The following is an 18,101-nucleotide window of genomic DNA, read 5'->3' as shown; positions in this document are numbered from 1 at the left end:
CCATTTGGCTCTATGAGGTATATTTATATATACAACCATGTGTATAGACCGTGTTACCCTTTGAACCTTTTGGCTATTTACATTAAGGGAATTCTGGACATAGTCTGGTGGTTTATGAAAGTAGTTCTGCTTTTCAGGTCCACAGTCCTCGTTACAGAAAACATTATCAGTGGTTTAGCTGAGTTGGTTATAGTGGATTGACTTCCTGTGTCGAGTGGGTGGTTGTGGGTACAAAGGAAATTCTTTGAATCCAAGGAAGAATAGAAATTTTAGCCAGGTGTTGTGATTTCCAGAGAGTGGTATACAGACCAAAAGCTAAATATGAAGGGGAATATTCTTGAAGGTGTCTTCCCACCTCTCTCACCCATGACCAATCTCAGTTGTGTAACTTCTGACATTTTTACATAGCAGGGCAAAACCCCCCACATTTATTTACTTATTTTTATATTTGGCCAGAATTAACATACAGGTGACCAGTAGTCCTTGGTCTTGAAAGCAAAACACAGTATTAAAGAAGAAATGTGGTCTGCAGCAAGGCGTCAGGACCTCAGGTTTTCCATGGACTTGTGCCTTTAGAGATATTATTTAGCTTTTTTCCCATTTTGAAAAGGGATTTGTAGGAGATAAGTCTTGCTGTTTTTAGAAAGCAGAGAGAAGACCCACAGATGAAGAGCACTATATAAATAGAAAATGTTGTTATTGCAGGTGTCAGCTGCTCGGATGATGATGAAAAGCCACGTAAAAGACGGCGAACTAACTCTTCTAGTTCCTCCCCCGTTCTTCTGAAAGAAGTCCCAAAGGCTGTCACTCCTGTCACTAAAACTATCACAGTGCCTGTAAGTGGCAGCCCCAAAATGAGTAATATCATGCAGAGCATTGCCAACTCCTTGCCGCCGCACATGTCTCCTGTGAAAATAACCTTCACTAAGCCCTCAACACAAACGACAAACACGACAACACAGAAGGTATGCGGGGGAAGCTGTCAAATGTTACTTCGTTCTGTTTCTGTTGGCGAATAAGATGTGCTATTTAACTTTTTTCTCTCTACAAAAATGTCTAGCTGTGTTTTAAGGAATGTTCTTGGGATAAGGTTATCCCTCTTAAAACAGAAATCTTATGTGAATTTAGTGCACCTTTGTGTGAAAGGACCTGGATTGACAGCCCTGGAGACTGAAGCCCTCTTTTTATCCACAGAACAGGTACAGCACAGGCAGCAGGAGTGCAGGCTTCCTCCACACTGCCCCACCAATGTGCATCAACCCTGACCTGAAGGGACCACTTCTAGGGATGAGAGGGGATTCAGTCTCCATGCTCATTCAATTCTTGGCCTCTCTGGTGAGACTGCCAACAAGGTTGCCAATTAGTACCATATGTGGTGTTGGGTTTTGTGATATGGACACTAGTTCACTGAGAACTGGATCACATAGGCCACTGAACAGCCATCAGATGGTAACAACTTTTGGTCAAAGGTAATCTTTCTTATTTCTCTTTTCCTTGTTTATAACTATTCTAATTCTGCCATAATAAGCCTCAGAAAATTAGGTGTGGGCTCTCGATTGTTGCCAGGCATGGCCATTTTCAAGGGGCCTAGGCCAAGCTACAGATGTGTGGCTAAGTAGAAAGTCCCATAGCCTGTTTTTGTGTGACCACAGAGCAGACCTTTGCAGACATGACAACCGGCTTGATCAGCAACATAAAGGGAGCATTCAGCGTGTCCAGCGGAACCAAAATGAGATCCAGTGAAACAGAGCACAGGGCCTGAAAGGAGACATTTAAGGGAAGACCATGCATTACATGATAATAGTAGCGATTGGTGCAACTGTAAATATATTAGATGGTGCTTTGCTAGAATACTTTTTCTTTTGGTTAAGGTTCTTAGATTGGTTGTAAAAAGAAGGTACTGTCATTTATAGAAAACTATAAAGTTTGGGAAAGAAAAATAGGATGGTGGTAGGCAATATTCCACGATGGTGAAGGAAGGAGATATAAGGATTCCTTCCTTCCAGAGGTGTAACTTTCACAAGAGACTATATCTTGAACAAACTGACATCTTACATGTCTACAAAAGAACTGGTTCAGTCCAGTTCCAGAAGTTTCAGTGAAATGAAGAAATTTAAATAAAACCAATCAGTGATCGTTTATTAGAACAAGCCATCTATTGGAGATCAGATCTGAGTGTTGTGCAGCTGTTTTGCCACCCAGTGATTGGGAGGAACTCCCAGACATAGTTAAACAGGCGCAACACCATCACCCATCCTATCCTGTGTAAAGGTTTTGGTTAGAGGAAAATGACCTCACTCCAGAGCTAGCAGAACTTGCTTTTAGAACTGACCAGGAATTATGAGAGTTATATTCTCCTTTTTCTTGTGTGCCATTTCTCACCCTTACCTAGTATTGTAGCACTAAAGATCAACTCAGGTATTCAGGGTAATGTGATAGTGCCCAAATTTTAGTTCTGGGCATTGGATAAGAGTGTTTTTACAAACAATTAACAAATTTATTGTTGGTGTGTAAGCTGTTGAAATTGGTGAATACACAGAGATGAATTTTCGAGTTGCTATGACTGCCTACTCGAAAGCATTTTTTCTCAGCGAAATCTTCTTGAGGTCAAGCCCCCATTGCAGCTCCCCGCTTCCCACCTCCGGTTTAGACCAGTGAATTGGCTTTTTTTTTTTTGGTGGCTTTTTTTTTGTGCAGATTGTGAGTTTACTTAGGGCCTTTCATACTATCTGTTCAGTTATTAAAAATGGGTGACGCATACTTACATTTAATTCCCTGATCTCAGATAGTGTCATTGCTCAGAAATATGAGCTCCACAAGGATTCTGGATAGTATGCTAATGAACACTAATCCATCTGATGCAAGGTTTTGCTTACCAGCAGATACTTGGCTTGTAGTAGAGTTTAACTTGGGGCAGCACGTTTGTTTGGATAAAAATGCTTTTTTGCATCAGAATATTTATGTCTGCATTTATATAATACATTTCAAGGTTGATGTGACCCTCTGCATTTATGATTAAGCTCGAATGGGCTTGCAAGTCAATGAACAGTAAGAGTGCCATTCACAAATTCTGCGTACATGTTTTTAGGATTGTGACATTTTTGCAGGTTGAAGGAAAATTCATAGTTCCTGATGGTAGAGATTATTGTTCTGGTATTCAGCTGTACTATTGCATAAAGCTGTTTGCACAAAAGTGATAACTGCTGCTGATAGTCAAGGGACATGGCAATTGTTTTGCTTGGATCTTTATTTGGTACCTCTTTACACAACGAATCTGGGACCAAGCTTTTGGCGCTTCTCAAAACAGACTGTCACAACAACATTTTCAGTGTTTAGCAATTATTATAGTTAAACAAAATAGCCTGTTTGCTAGCAAGCATGTTTCACTTGGTGTAAGTCACTATTTGAATGACTGTTCTGTGGTGGAAGGTGGCTATATACTTTCAGCATTCACCACTGAATCCATGAGAAACTAGTATTTCGAAAATACTAGTCTTGATACTTCTACTTAAGACTTGTACTCTCTTCAGAGTGCTTTCTGTGTGTATTACACGGTTAGAAATTAGACAGGTAAACATTCTGTGTGCTAATTTTGATGAAATAAGTGTTAATGGTATAAACAGGAACCTGTCTGTGTATACTCCTAAACTATACATTAAACAAGTTCTGGGTTTTAGTATAGATATCTTGGCCTGCTTATTTCCCTGACAGCAACCACTAGTTGAAAAAAAGTTGTGGGGAGGGCTAGGGAAAGAAGGAAAAACACTGAAAGTATTTGGAGTGTAAAGTATCATGGAAGGCTTTCATCATAATGATACCCTTCTTTCCTTTCTGTATAGTTATATACAGTTCTTGCAAGGAAAAGTGCTTTGAGGGCCTATGAGATGGTACTAGTTTCTTTCTTATGACAAAAGAAAAAGCTTGTTGAGATGGCTGCAAGCTCCTTGCTGTTCCTGATGATCCTATTTCACAAAAAAAGAAATACACAAACAGGGTCAGAAAAAAACAGGAAAAATAGAAAATACTCTTCCTGTCTGTAATACTGACTGACTTATAGCCTGCATGTCAGGCGCAGCATGTCATCTTACCAGCCACCCTGAGATCTGACAAACTTGTACCAGCATCAGGCTACCTGTGCTTTTGATTTGAGTCACTTTTCTTATCACAGGGTCACAGCAGCATTGTAGAAGAGACTTTTGCCAGCTATTAGAAAGAAGGCAAAAGGAGAAAAATAAGAAAGAGAAGAAATAAGGAGGGAAAGGAAAATAAGACACAAGGGAGAGAGGTAGGAACAGGCATAAAAGTCTCACCTTTCAACTGGTGATTAGGATTTAGCTCACGCTGGTGGAGGTAGTGATGTCCTTGGTTCTTGCACATTTTAGCCAGGATGTATTTGAGGATCACGGCAATGAAGACTCAGTTATATCATATCAACTGAACTTATGGCTGGAGTAGACCTACTAGACCACAATTGTTATACGCTTCTTTGTGACTTTTATGATATGTATATATTATATCAATACATAATTGATTTTTGTATGTTTCTTTTTAAGTGAATATACGTATGTAATAGATTATATATTGTCAACACACACCACAAGGTCCAAAAAAACAGAATGATTAGACCATTAAACATCTAACTTTCCAAGTTAAGTGATTGCTAAATGGTAAAACTGACCTTTTGCAAGGTCAGAATGAATTTTAGGTCTTTCAGTGTCAAAACAGATTAGTGAGGCTGCAAATCGCTCTCATTAGATGTAGCATTTATTATCTTCAGACAAATGGTGCCAAGAGAAGAAAGAACTTCCCGTCGTTTTGAAAACTTATCAGAAGCCGCTTCTGAACCTAACACTTGGTTCTTCACTGATATTTATTGGAAATAAAGTTCCCTTGTGGTGGTGGGGAAATGTGATGATAATCTTTTTGATCCATAATGTGAAATGATCAGTTGTTCCCTAATTGTTTTTTTCCTCTGTGATGCTATATTTCTGCTTTCCATTGTCAACCCTTAGAGTGTATGCAGGATTTGAGATAGTAATACTCAAAGCCTTTCTAAAATACAAGACATACAACAGTTCTATTTGAGAAAAACGGGCTCCAGGCTTTTGGGCGCTGTCAAATGAACTGAGGTGGTTTTCACCTGTCTCTTGTTTCAGTTTGTCTGCAGCCATAACAATCTATATGCAACAGCAGTAATGTTTTGTTCAGAATCAAAAAAGTTACACATGTACCCTTTTTGATGAAGGTGCATTCCCTTCAGAAATTGCAGGGCTAGTTATTCCTCCCCCAGCCAATAGAAGTGTCTCATTTTCTGCTAGCAAGTGAATGTGTTAAGGTCTGCAAGTGACCTCCCTAACCCAAGACCATTTAAATGAAATAGAACTGTGTCTGTCTGTGTAGTTTAATGTAAGAAGTCCACAGCACTTTTAAATAAATATGAAGAATGAATGGATTTTTGTTTTTCCAGGTGATCATTGTAACCACTTCTCCAAGTTCAACGTTTGTGCCCAACATTCTCTCCAAGTCCCACAACTACGCAGCAGTCACCAAACTTGTCCCAACGTCTGTCATTGCCTCAACTACTCAGAAGCAGCCAGTGGTTATAACTGCTTCTCAGTCCTCTTTGGTCAGCAGCAGCAGCAGTAGTAGCAGCACTAGTACCACCACCACCACCACTTGTTCCACTCCCTCCTCCACTGCAAATACTATTGCTGTGACTGCTGTAGTATCATCAACGCCGTCAGTGGTCATGTCAACAGTAGCACAAGGTACAGCAGTACTGTTATTTGTATAAAAGCTTTCTGACTGGTAGAGTGTATTTTGTAGGCATCACCCTTTCTATGTATTTTGTAAATACCTTGGAACTCAAAACATAGTTTAAAAGCATCTGGTTCTTAATGCTACTAAATCAGTGTAGTCTGTAAAAACCCTCAATTAACCTGGCTTCCCTCCCCCCACCCTTAAATTGTTCTTTGCAAGTCTTTTTCAAGAGACTCTTGCCAAAAAGTGTTATATAAATATGTATATATAAATATGTGTTCCAAACAGAGTTTGCCTGAAGTATTTAAAAAAAAAAAAAAATCCAACTCCTTAAAATGTTATACACACTTTCACCTCCCATTCTGTGGCAATTATTTGGGATGGTTCCTTGTTAAAACATGATCCACAAAAACTTACAAAATGAACTCCAGAAAAGATCAGTCTTAGTGGCTGATGTATGGAATCCTTAGAGTATCTTGATTATGAACTAATCTTAAGTTTTCATAGTACATAGTACTATGAGTTGGAAGGGACCTAAACAGATCATCAGGTCCAACCCCCTGCCCCAGGCAGGAATGGGTGCCGGAATCATGTCACCCCAGCCAAATAGCTGTCCAGATATCTGTTTTGTTAGGTAGAGAAGTATTTGTAAGTTTTATCCCCATTTTAGAGATCAGAGATGCTGTGGTAGTAGTAAAGTCCTAAAGCACCTAAAGTCTAAAAGATGCATTTCACAGCCTAGATTAACGTTTATGAGTTGTTGAGTCTTAATTCCAACTCAGCACGCTACGTCACAGTAGTGTCATAAAATGATTCTTCTAGGCTGATGTTATTCATAATCTTCCCCTTCCCATTCTCTTCTTGACACAAAAGAATGTTTTGCAGATGAACTGGGTGGCCTTTAGGATTTGAGTACCAGAATGGGGTGAAGTGTAATAGTACACATGGAAAGGAGCCACTAACAAAAATCTGTGATACAAGGTAGGGAATGATAGGAGGAGACACCTGGATGTGATCCTTGCTCAAGTAGGGGGTTGGACTGGAGGCTCCACTGAGGTCCCGTCCAGCCCTACAGTTCTGTGATTCTATCCAGTGTGAGTGTGAAGTTGGCAAATGTAACTGTAAAGTGCAACTATAGTTGTTGCCTATGTTCAAGACAGAAAATTGACTTGGAACAGATAAAGGGGTTGACCAGGAGAATGGAGAACCATTTTACAAGACAAAACTGAAAGAGCATGGCTGCTTTAGACCAACAAAATGATGGCTGAAAAAGGGGATCTGATTATATTACTCTCTTTAAATACATTCCAGGGTACAAACCAGGAAGAAAAAAAGGTTCTTTACCATAAAGGACTCTGGCACAAGAGTAAATGGTTATAAATTGGCTTTGACTAAACTAAGCCTCAAGGTTAAGAGTCTTTCAACACTTGGAGGTGTAAGCTTTTGAATAGCCTTGGAGTTGGAATAGCCTTCCAAAAGGAAAAACAGCTGGAAGCAAACACCCTAATTAGTTTTAAGGTGAAGCTTGGTCCATTTACCTAAGGGGATTGCCTATTGCAACAAAGGACAGGACTAGATGATACAAGAGTTCCCATCTAGGTCTGTGTTACTATATTCTCCTAAGAGTTCATGGACCCTTTTAAAACTGTGTATTATTTCTTATACTGTTTCCCAGCCTATTTCTTCTGGTAGATCTGTGTCTCTTTCCTTTTGGTATGGGATGACCGATATGGTGTCTCATAGTTGTCTGGGTTTTAATCTTTGTCAGAGGGATTCAGTAGAGAGCAATGTGTGAGACATTCTTCTTTAAATAATGTGAGGGACTCTTGCTATTGTTTGTTTTCCTGCTTCAGGTTGTTAAATTTGAATTCTGTGGCTGCAGAGCACACTTAAAACTCCTTGGATGACCTCCCAAAGGCCTGTTACCTAGCTGATGGGCTCCTCAGAATAACAGATTGAACCAGATTCTGTTAAAAGGCGGACAGTATTATGCAGTAGCTTAAGATGGGAAGCGGTGGTTCTTATTGTAGGTTTTATGCCAATTGCTTCTATTACTGAACAGGATTTTAAAAATTTAACTACAAGACTTTGGTTTGATTACCTTGTTCCAAAGTGTTCCTAATTCCAAGAGTTACGTATTTCATAAGTACTACAAAATCTGGTCATATTTTCTGGTATACAGCACACCGCTAAGACACCATGGTTTTTGAAAAGCAGAATGAAGAAAAAAAGATATAACCAGAGTTATGACTGCATAGCGCCTAGTCTTTAGCTGACTCGCTTTCCTTTTTCTGCTTAAATAAAACTGAAACCCTTGCTGTTTGTTTAAGGTTGGTCTCCATGGGTGACTATGCTTTTAAAAAGAGCAAAGAAGTCTCCAAAATTGTGCAGTAGGAGAGGAGAGATCAGGAGCAGCTAGCAGACAGCAAAATTGCCCTAGGAAAGATTAGTTTGATTAGTGGAACATCAAAACTATTAAAAAGGAGAGACTATCATTAACAACTGTGGACTGAAGAACAGTGATCCAGTACATCAGTTGACTGTCAGATGCCTGAAATAGTAATGCAACAGCTGCTGCATTATGAAGCAGGAATCAAAGTACAGTACTTGTATGCCTCTCAGAAAATCTGCCTCCCCACTTCATATATGCACCCCAATTTTGGGTGGAAAGGTGTTTGTTATATGCAAGATAATACAGCTTTTTTTTTCACCTCGGAATATCACATATGTTGACAAGCATTCTTATTCAGTGGTGATAGTCTTAATGTTTACTTTTACACCTCTATATTGCCTTTCAACCTTCTGCTGTCTTGATTCCAGTATAAATTATCTTTGTTTCTCTGTTGCTTACAAAACTGTCACACTTGGACAGATCTTTTGTACTTATACTACAAAAAGTGCAAAGTGTAGATCATAAGCTTTTTGCCATGATCTTTATATTGGCTGTTTTCTTGTGTTTCCTGTCATTGGTAGTCTGTGGCTCTGGGCACACAGTATGTTTACACAGTATGAAAAAGGTACTTCCACAACACAGTCCTCCACCAGTGTAACTCCTGTCTGGTATAGAATTAGCCTGAAAAAATAAGGGTAAAAGGACTGGTGTGTGTGTCATTTATCCACAGCTTATCCCAGGACATCCATTTACCCAGGGAAAAAAGCTCTTATTTGCTCCTCTGCCACCTAGTGACCAGGCACAGTTGTCACCTGTTACATATGGCAACCCCGTGATAACTGGTCATCTATCCACCCCAGATCTTGGTGTATCTTATTTGTCTACAAAACTTGTATAAATAAACCAGTGCAAGCTTGTTGTGCATACAGGCTCTGTGTAAGATTTCCTTTACCTTCGAATAGAGTGCTTTGGAATTAAGGTCTGTCGCTGCATCTTGCCAATTCATACGTGGATTGGGTTTGTTTTGGACAATAGCAAAGACAATAGAAAAGTATTTATTTTAAAAACACAGAAATGTGTCCTCTTGCTTTGCAGAGTTAAATCCTCATTTGTTTGCTCTTTCACAGGTGTGTCCACATCGGCAATTAAAGTTGCATCTACCAGACTACCTTCTCCCAAAAGCTTGGTGGGGAACCCAACTCAGATTTTAGCACAGTTTCCCAAACAGCATCAACAGTCCCCAAAACAGCCCGTGCATCAAATACAACAACAGGCCCAGCAGCAGCAGCTGACACAATCTTCTCCCATACCCCAACAGCAACCACAGCAATCTCAGTTGCCACCTGGCATCAAGCCCACCATTCAGATCAAACAGGAATCAGGTAGTTGGAATTTCTCTTGGATGATTTTGCTAATTACAGAAGTCTTATGTCTGCTCTGAATAAAGGGCTTTAATTCTGTCCTCACATGTGCATAGGCAGCTCTACTGACTTCAGAAAGAGCTGTCTGAATGCAAGATTTGGCCTGGAAACTCGAAAAGACTGTTATAGAGGATGTCTAGGTAACGGTTTTCATTGGACTTAATAGAAGGTCTTCTGTTTTTTATCTTTGCCTTTGGTAGAAAAAGTTGTCGTGCCTCTCGATGTCGCAGAGGTATGCACTTTTTGGTAAACAAGCGCGGTTGACTACTTGAAAGATGCTAGTTCCTTGAACATCAAATAGCTTTTCAGTAATACCGCTCACACAAAAATTAACCCTTCCTCCTATCTCTTATAGCTTGCTTTGGGTCCAACCCCTCCCTCCCCATGTAATTTGGTCTTTTGTCATATTGAATGCTGTTAGAACTGAGGCTAGATTCTCTTTTAGAACCTATTCATTCAGTTGACTTTGGGCTGGTCACTTTCTCTGCCTCAGTTGTTCCCATCTATAATATAGGCATAATACCCAATCTTATTGGGGTGCTGTGAGAATTCATGTTTATAAAGTTCTCCAATTCTGATTAAAAAGTGCTGTAGAAGTGCAAACTATTCTGTCCATGTGTTACAATAATGCATGTAAAATCAGTAGTAAGGGCTCTGGTACTTAGGTCAGGGTAACTCAGATGAGTTTAGAGGGGAAAAAAAGATAGTTCTAGTCCTGTAATCCTTGTCTTTATTTAATCATTGCTTAAATAAAAACTTCCTGTCCCAAATAAAATGCCCTCTGCCAGTCATTGAATACCATACAGTTAACAACTATTGTTCTTGCATGTCTGTTGCACACAAAAAAGTAATATTAAAGTCCTCAAAATTTTAAGCTAGCAGCACTGTCTTTTGGTCTTGTACTGTGCTTGTTGATTTTCCACAGTAGATTGAACAATTTGCAGATTTTCCATGGTTTAAAAAAAAAACAAAACTACCTGTAGCACACCATATACTATTTACTTTGGAAGGCTTAGGTGAGAGAGTTTACACTGAGATTCTGCTTTTGTATCTGGCTTTTCACCTAGATTTATGTGAGGAAGTCTATGCAACTTTCCCAGCATAATACATATTGACTCAGCATGGAATAGAACTACACAGCCAGTATATCCTACACAAGTCTGGATATAGTTTTGTGCTAATTGGATCATGACTTCTCACATCCTTTGCAACTGAAAAGTGAATCTTAAGGACAGTTCATGGGTTGGTTGTAGGAAGGAGAAAGTAAAATCCCACAACATTGGAGGGGAATGGAGATGCTTGCTCCCTACCTCTATTTTGATGCCTCTCTCCAGTCCCTGTGCTAGCTCAGTTCCTCTCTAGCATAAGGCTGTAAGTGGGGCAGAAAGAGCATCTCATGCCCAGTTCCCCTATTCAGTGCCATATTTATTCCTTACTGCTACCAGCAATCCAATTTTTTGCTCTGTGTAACTTGATAAAATGAAATTTGTCAATTGTAATTCAATTTAAAATGAAGTAACTTAATTGAAACAAAATATGGATTACATCTTTAGATATTTCATTGCTTCTGGACTAGTTTGTTACTGATTGAAATGGTGGGTCATGGAGACATTACTTAATTTTTTAGTCATGGGCCAAAACGGTTAAAACCTACTGCAGTGGATCACATGACTTACTGGCATCCCATGTTTTAGTTAAGAGTAGCTAGGAAGTGGCAAAAGGCACGTGAAAGACGGTGCTGATTTTTCTTGATTATTGGCAAAAAGTCCAAATATTTTTTTTTATGATGAGGAATACATGGGCTCAGAAGCAAAGACCTCAGAAGACCCATTAGGGCTCTGTCTGGGGAAGCATTTCAGAAAGTAACTTTTTGTGCCTGTATGTTAACAGTGACCTTTCTCCTTTCCTAGGTGTTAAAATAATCACTCAACAGGTGCAGCCCAGTAAAATCCTACCCAAACCAGTTACAGCGACTTTGCCCAGCAGTAGCAATTCACCTATTATGGTGGTTAGCAGTAATGGGACTATCATGACAACTAAACTGGTTACTACTCCCACTGGTAAGTTACTACTTCTAGAAGGGATGGGAGGGTAAACCCAGAAATACAGGTGATGAACTCCATATAACAGGGTTAAATAACATCTTGTTCATTGCTTATGAAAAGGTACAATAGTAGATTAATAAGCCTGTTGGGTAGTCATGCTAGGTTAGGGCTCTTCCCTTGCCATACTCTAAAATTGCTATACTATGACCTCAAGTTCACATGAAGTGGTCTCTTAATCCTCTTTTGGTCTCTCTAACTTGACACTCACTAGCATAATCATAGCTTCTGAAACCCACCATGATACTTTGCACTTCTGTAGCACTTTGTGTTAGAAAATATCAAACTAATAAGTTAAGCCTTCAGCATTCCTTGAAGGTAGGTAAACATCGTCATTCCTGTTTTACAGATGGAGGAATCGAGAGATGACTTGCCCAGTTTTCACAGTAGGTTTATAGAGGAGAGAGGAAGTTAGAAATTAGATCTCCCTACTTTTTCTGTGTTGTTTGCTGATAGATGTGCGTGCCTTCCGTATTGTATCATCAGTGATCCAGACTAATGCGTTACAGGGTATCGTTTGCAAAGTTGGAAGTATGAGGACAATTTGGGGGAGGTTACTTTTTTTTATAAAACTTGGTTAATCTTTTTTTGTGCTAAGTGTTCAATATAGGCTGGAAGTGATGGTTTAAATTTGTGCCTTCTGTGCCTTGTTTAATTTTTAGTTTAGTTTTTCAGGTTACTTGTAAACATTGCAGACGCATCAAATAGTCTCCTAATCCGTTATAAACAAATACAAATGACTTGTTCTTGCCTGTTTTTAATTTGTATTAATTGGTAAACATCATAGAAGTAGTTTACTTTCTCTTTGATCTGGTTTTGAATGTTTGGCTTCCAAGGTATCTGGCTAGTAGTTTTTTCATTAAAATCTTCAGCAAATGACTAGTCTGCAGTTCAGCGCTTGCAGAAGTGCAAGCAAAGTAGAAATCTCCTTTCCTAAGCTATTTTCCACAAGCTAATACTGGTAATCAGGAATGTATTTCTAATTTTTGCTGTACAGTTGTGTCCAACATGTAATTTTGGGGAAGTCTCAACTTCTGCAGGCCCAGTACTGCTCCAGTTGTGGTCAATGGGAGACAAATTCAGTGTCTCATTACTACCTGTTTGGTTTGAGATGATTAGTTTTGTATGTGTAAGCACTTCAGAAATTTAACTTTACATCTTTAATTGTAATTCATAAGCAGTAATAGTATCTTTTTTGTAAAGGGACTTTAAACTTTAATGAAAACTTTACTGTGTAGATGAAGGGAAAAGCAAATATATTACCCTTTTTCTTAAGGAAAGAAGGGAACAGTTTTGGCAGTGCCATCTAGTAAACTTTGGCTTCTGATAAGATAAAGGGAAATGCTGAGGCATATTTTAAAGACCATATGAGCAAAAGACCCAGGAGTCTAATGGACATGGGCTTTGAAAAATTATAGATACATCACGGGTAAACAAAAAACAGTTGACAGCATGTCTTATGAAAGCATATTTAAGTTTAATTTAAATTGCATAAATATTGATATGCAGCCTGAGAACTAGCTGTGGGTTTGTAAACAGTATCATGGCCCATCTTGTCATGGAGATTAATGCTTCCTTTGAAGTAAAACTCTTTTCACGTTTTGCAGTACTGGTAGTGTTTCATGTTTTAACAGCAAGTTTGTTTCTTGTTTTCCTTTGAAATAGGGACTCAAGCAACATATACACGTCCAACAGTAAGTCCCTCTATAGGGGCTCGGATGGCTGGAACTCCAGGTGCCGCCACTTATGTGAAAACCACCAGCGGAAGCATCATAACAGTAGTACCAAAATCGCTGGCTACGTTGGGAGGCAAGATTATCAGCAGTAATATTGTTTCTGGTAGGCCTATGGGTATCTTGCTATAAACCTTTATTTGAGAAACGAAATTGAGATATGCTCTGATTGTTCAGAACTCAGTATTTGACTTTTCACTGAGTACACAGTCTAATAATTATTACGGCCGGTTGAAGAAGACATTTCATTGTATGTGTCAGAAATAGCTGAAGGGGAAGGATAAGGTAAGGAGGGAGTATGTAGGGGATGAAAGAAGCCGAAGGTTGTATTATAATAACAGAATTCTGTATTCCCATGCAATGAAAAATTGGTGTCCTTCTATGGAAAAGAATTGGAACAGATCTATCCTAAGGATACCCTTGGTATCTGAATTGTTTTCTGTGAAATAGGAAACCATTTTTTCAAGGTGTAAACTACCAGATAATTTTTTCTTTCAAAGTATTACAGATTAAATTGTAAAGCAAGCAAATACATCTTCACACTCATTTGAAGGTAACTCTTTCTAAAAAGACAACTTCCTTTTGGCACAGGGATGCCCAGAATTTGCCAGAGGCTCCTAATATAATATGAGACAGATGAACGCATTTAACTACAATACCTGATAACTATGATCACTAACTTTGAATTTAAGACAACCTCTCTTCTCCCCTCCTTCTCCCTCCCAAGAATTAGATTCTATACATGAAAAATGTATACATTTGTTACAAGTTTCCACATATAGAATATCATTTTGGGGGGGGTCATCTTAAGCCCATGTCCCCTGTTGCTGCAGAGGGAAAGCAGCAGAAGGTGGGAGGGGCAAGTGGCTGGGGGCCAGGTAATAGGAGGATCAAATGGTGGGGGGTCAGGCACTGAGGAGGGACACAGGATAGGGATCGCTGCCTTCCCACCTCCCCCCCTTCTTGTTGCCTGTCCCCCCCCCGCCACTTGTGACCCTCTGCCACCACTTGCTCAATATAGTGGCTTTGGCTCAGGCCACAGAGCATGCAGTAGCTCCAGGCCTGGCCCTGGCCAGGCAGCAGTGGTGGCAGGTCCAGCCCCAGCTGTAGGTCAAGCTGCTTGCCCCAGCATGGTATTCAAATCCAAGATAAGGCTCCCTTCCCTCTGCTTGGATTTGAGTAAATATGTAATTAATTTGTACCTGCATCTTCTATGATGACCACTGAGAGTTTTCCTTTGATTTACACCAATCAAAGAATGTGCAGCTGCCCGACTTTGCTGATGCCATGCAGGGTATGTAAGATCAGTTATTGTACATCCTGCACACCTGACCTTGAGCCCAACTTAGTTTAACGTTTGGTTGTTTTAAGCTTATTAGTACAGTAGGATTATCATTCTTATTGTGTCCTGAGGGGGTGTCTAGAGTTATATGACATGTAACAAAAACTGAATGCTATCGCTTTGGACTCAGGCCTATCTTTCTTCCTATATTCTTTAAGGAACAACAACCAAAATCACTACAATTCCAATGACATCTAAACCCAACGTGATTGTTGTGCAAAAGACTACTGGAAAAGGAACAACTATTCAAGGTCTTCCAGGGAAGAATGTAGTCACAACATTGTTAAACGCTGGGGTAAGTAGAGGTTTGAAATCTAGAAGCTCGAATTGAACATGTCTTTTGGGATGGCCATTATTAGTAGAATTCCCAAGAGCTCTCAAACAGAGCATGAGTCTAGCTGAAAAGCAAGCGTGAAAAAGTCTTAGTCAAAACAGGGAACTGGAAGAGATTTCTCCTGCTCAAGTTGGGTTGAAGTCCCATATTTCCTGTTAGCTGTTCATTTGTCCCTGGCTTATGGAGATCTTGGAATTTTTGTACTATAGTTTCCTCTTAAAGTGAGGAGGATGTGTCCCCTTTCTCAGACACTGCAGACGTCTGGTTGTGCGCCTGTCAGAAGGAAAGGGTAATAATCCTTTTCAGGGGACTGACTGTTTCTATGATCTGTTTGGTACCTAACATGATGAAACCCTGCTACTGAGTGATGCTTCTGGATGCTACTGCAACATTACTTAGTGAGGGGAAATTTTGATTGGGAGGGTTAAAAGATGCTTCTGATACAACCTTAGTTGCTACTCTGCTTTGCAACTCTAAGGAATTGAATGCTTCCTCTAAGGAATTGAAGCAAGGTCACAGGTAAGCAAAGTTAAAATAAAGCATAACATCATCCTTTGGAGATAGAGCAGGAAGTGTTCTTCCCCAGAGAGTACTTATTCCAACCACTGGGTGTTAAATATTTGTTCTCTAGCCCCTTTTATCTGTACTTCTAGCATAACTCCTGAATCTTGGTTCCCTGGTTGAACTACAAAGAGTTCTTTTGGCAGATAGAATAGCTGACGCATATTTATTATTGTCTGCTCTCATGTTTTTGCTAGATCACTGTAAATGATGTGAGCTCCTTGATATGCTGCATTTACTCAAATTCAAGAAGTTTTTTTTCCCGTTTAACATGGGGGGAGGGGTAGATGCCCCTTTTCTTGGATTCAAGTATGAGGTGCGGTGGAGGGGGTAGGCAGTGGTCAGAATACCTTTAAAACCAGTACTCGGACACTGGAACCAGGTGGGAAAGGGTTTATGTATTATAAGATTTTTTTGAGCTTGTACAAACTTTTTTCCACTTTGTCAGGACAGAAATGCAAACCCAGATTTTCACAGTTCTGAAATCCCACAGTGTTTTGTTGTTTTGAAACTGGCACTGTGGTATTTCTGAAACCAGATATGCTGTCCAAGGCCCCCAGTTGCCATCTAGTCAGGATTAGGGCTCTGAGAATGTGAAAGGTGCTGACAAATGTGATTCTTATCAGTACCACTGCTGCCCATTACTGAATAAGTGCTAGATTTTAATGGTTGGGGTCTAGCAGAAGCTGGTTGAAGTTGGACTATTCCTACAGAACAGCTATAACTCAGCACTTTCCAAAGACAATCCATGTTATTGAAAAAAAAAATGTGCTCCAGGTGCATCAAATACCTAGAGACAGGTATAATATTGAAGCCTATGACAGATAAAAGGAACATACTTTCAATAATTTTTAAACCTGTAATATAGAGTTTGTAAAGTCACTTAATAAAAAATGGTATGTGGTTTTTAATTTCCAGTGATAAGAACGTTTACAAAAGACTTGGGGGAATTCTGTCTTTAGTAAATGATCTGAAACAGACAGTCTTGCTTGAGCAAGAGGCACCTGCCAGCTTTAGTACTTAACATAAAAGCAAACATTCATTCTCTTGTACTGCTGGAAACCCCCTTTAACCCTCTAACAAGCCCTCCAGAAATTACTTGAGAACCAGAAATAAAATTGGCCAAGCTGGTTAAATGTAGAAGCTGAAGTAAATTTAAAAAGCAAGCTAACAGTGAACACAAAGAGAGGAGATTTTTTTTCTTGAGTGTTTTCATCTTTGATAATCGAAGCTGTTGCTGTTATCAAATGGCACCTTTTCAGAGTTTTACATTTCCCTTTAAACTGTCCTTGAACAGTTTTACCCATTCAGAGAGCAGCAGTTTTGTTTAAGGCCAGTTAAATGCGCTAGTTCAGCAGTGCTCAATCTGGTCTTGCAAGGTTGGGTCAGCGGTGTGGGACCAGTCCACAGGGCAGATCCTGCATGGGGGGGCTGGGCCTGCAGGTGCAAGCCCAGTGTGCAGGACCCGGCCATGGGCCAGTGCCATCTAGCCTCCTGTGCCACATCATCTGGTCCATGGGACTCCCAATGGTTTAGGAAATTTGGCAGTAGTGGAATGGCTGTTAACACTTCCCCTGGTCCTCTGCCACCAAATTTCCAGCTGTGGGGATGCACAGACAGAGGTTGAGCATCTCAGCTCTAGTCCTTTTAATCTCCAACCTCATTCTTCCAGCAGAATTTAAAGTGTAAATCTCTATTCCTGATTTTTTTTTTTTTTAATTCACTTTCACTTCAATGCATCTGTTCCTTGAAATCAGCCTGGTGATGAAAGAAATTTGTTGACATATGTTACATGCAGCCACTACATTGCTTAATACATGACTATATGTATCTTAGACAAGAGGCTATTCCAGTGGTTCCCAACCTTATTAGACTTGAGGCATCCCTTGGACAATGCCAGTTCTAAGCTTTCACTCTTTTTGACTACAGAAAAATAATAGGGCAATTCTTCTATTGGAAAAACTCAAAGACCACAACAGATCAGAAAGGATTCCAGAGTGTCAAAATCAATTTGAAATGTCTGGGTTTATTTTGGCAGCCTCGTTGAGAAGTACTGGGCTATTCTCTCTCACTGAAGAATAATTTTTTGAGGTAACATGTATACTTTGCCTTCATTACAGGGGGAGAAAACTATTCAGGCAGTGCCAGCAGGAGCAAAACCTGCCATCATCACTGCAACGAGACCCATCACAAAAATGATTGTCACACAGCCAAAAGGAATAGGGTCCACTGTTCAGCCAGCCACCAAAATCATCCCAACCAAAATTGTTTATGGGCAGCAAGGCAAAACACAGGTACAGTGAGACCTTCCTGTTTCATGAAAAACAACCCTGGATTTGTTTTAGAGAAGCACAGCTTCATGGTATTGATGTTTCAAAGTCTTTAATGACTCCCATCATATTTGAAATGGTGCGGAGGGGTGTAGTATGTTTCTTGTCTCTCAGTTAATCAGTACA

The 18,101-nt window shown here is 39.8% G+C and overlaps 1 protein-coding gene across 5 annotated transcripts in view; it reads left to right on the top strand.

The window, feature by feature from the left end:
• Positions 1-18,101, top strand: part of EMSY (EMSY, BRCA2 interacting transcriptional repressor) — a 44,500-nt gene that overhangs the window by 13,418 nt on the left and 12,981 nt on the right. For 4 of the 5 annotated variants that reach the window (XM_019530466.1, XM_019530464.1, XM_019530463.1 and 1 more), the window contains 7 exons: positions 706-965; positions 5,468-5,768; positions 9,280-9,534; positions 11,484-11,633; positions 13,341-13,514; positions 14,909-15,045; positions 17,766-17,939. In XM_019530466.1, the coding sequence (XP_019386011.1) occupies positions 706-965; positions 5,468-5,768; positions 9,280-9,534; positions 11,484-11,633; positions 13,341-13,514; positions 14,909-15,045; positions 17,766-17,939 (1,451 nt within the window). The remainder of the gene's footprint in view (positions 1-705; positions 966-5,467; positions 5,769-9,279; positions 9,535-11,483; positions 11,634-13,340; positions 13,515-14,908; positions 15,046-17,765; positions 17,940-18,101) is intronic. The other variant, XM_019530465.1, reaches the window with a different exon arrangement.

Source organism: Crocodylus porosus, unplaced genomic scaffold (assembly GCF_001723895.1).
Source record: "Crocodylus porosus isolate Cpor-Errol unplaced genomic scaffold, CroPor_comp1, whole genome shotgun sequence".
NCBI lineage: Eukaryota > Metazoa > Chordata > Crocodylia > Crocodylidae > Crocodylus > Crocodylus porosus.
Note: the sequence above shows the minus strand (reverse complement) of the source record. Positions and strands in the feature narration are given on the sequence as shown.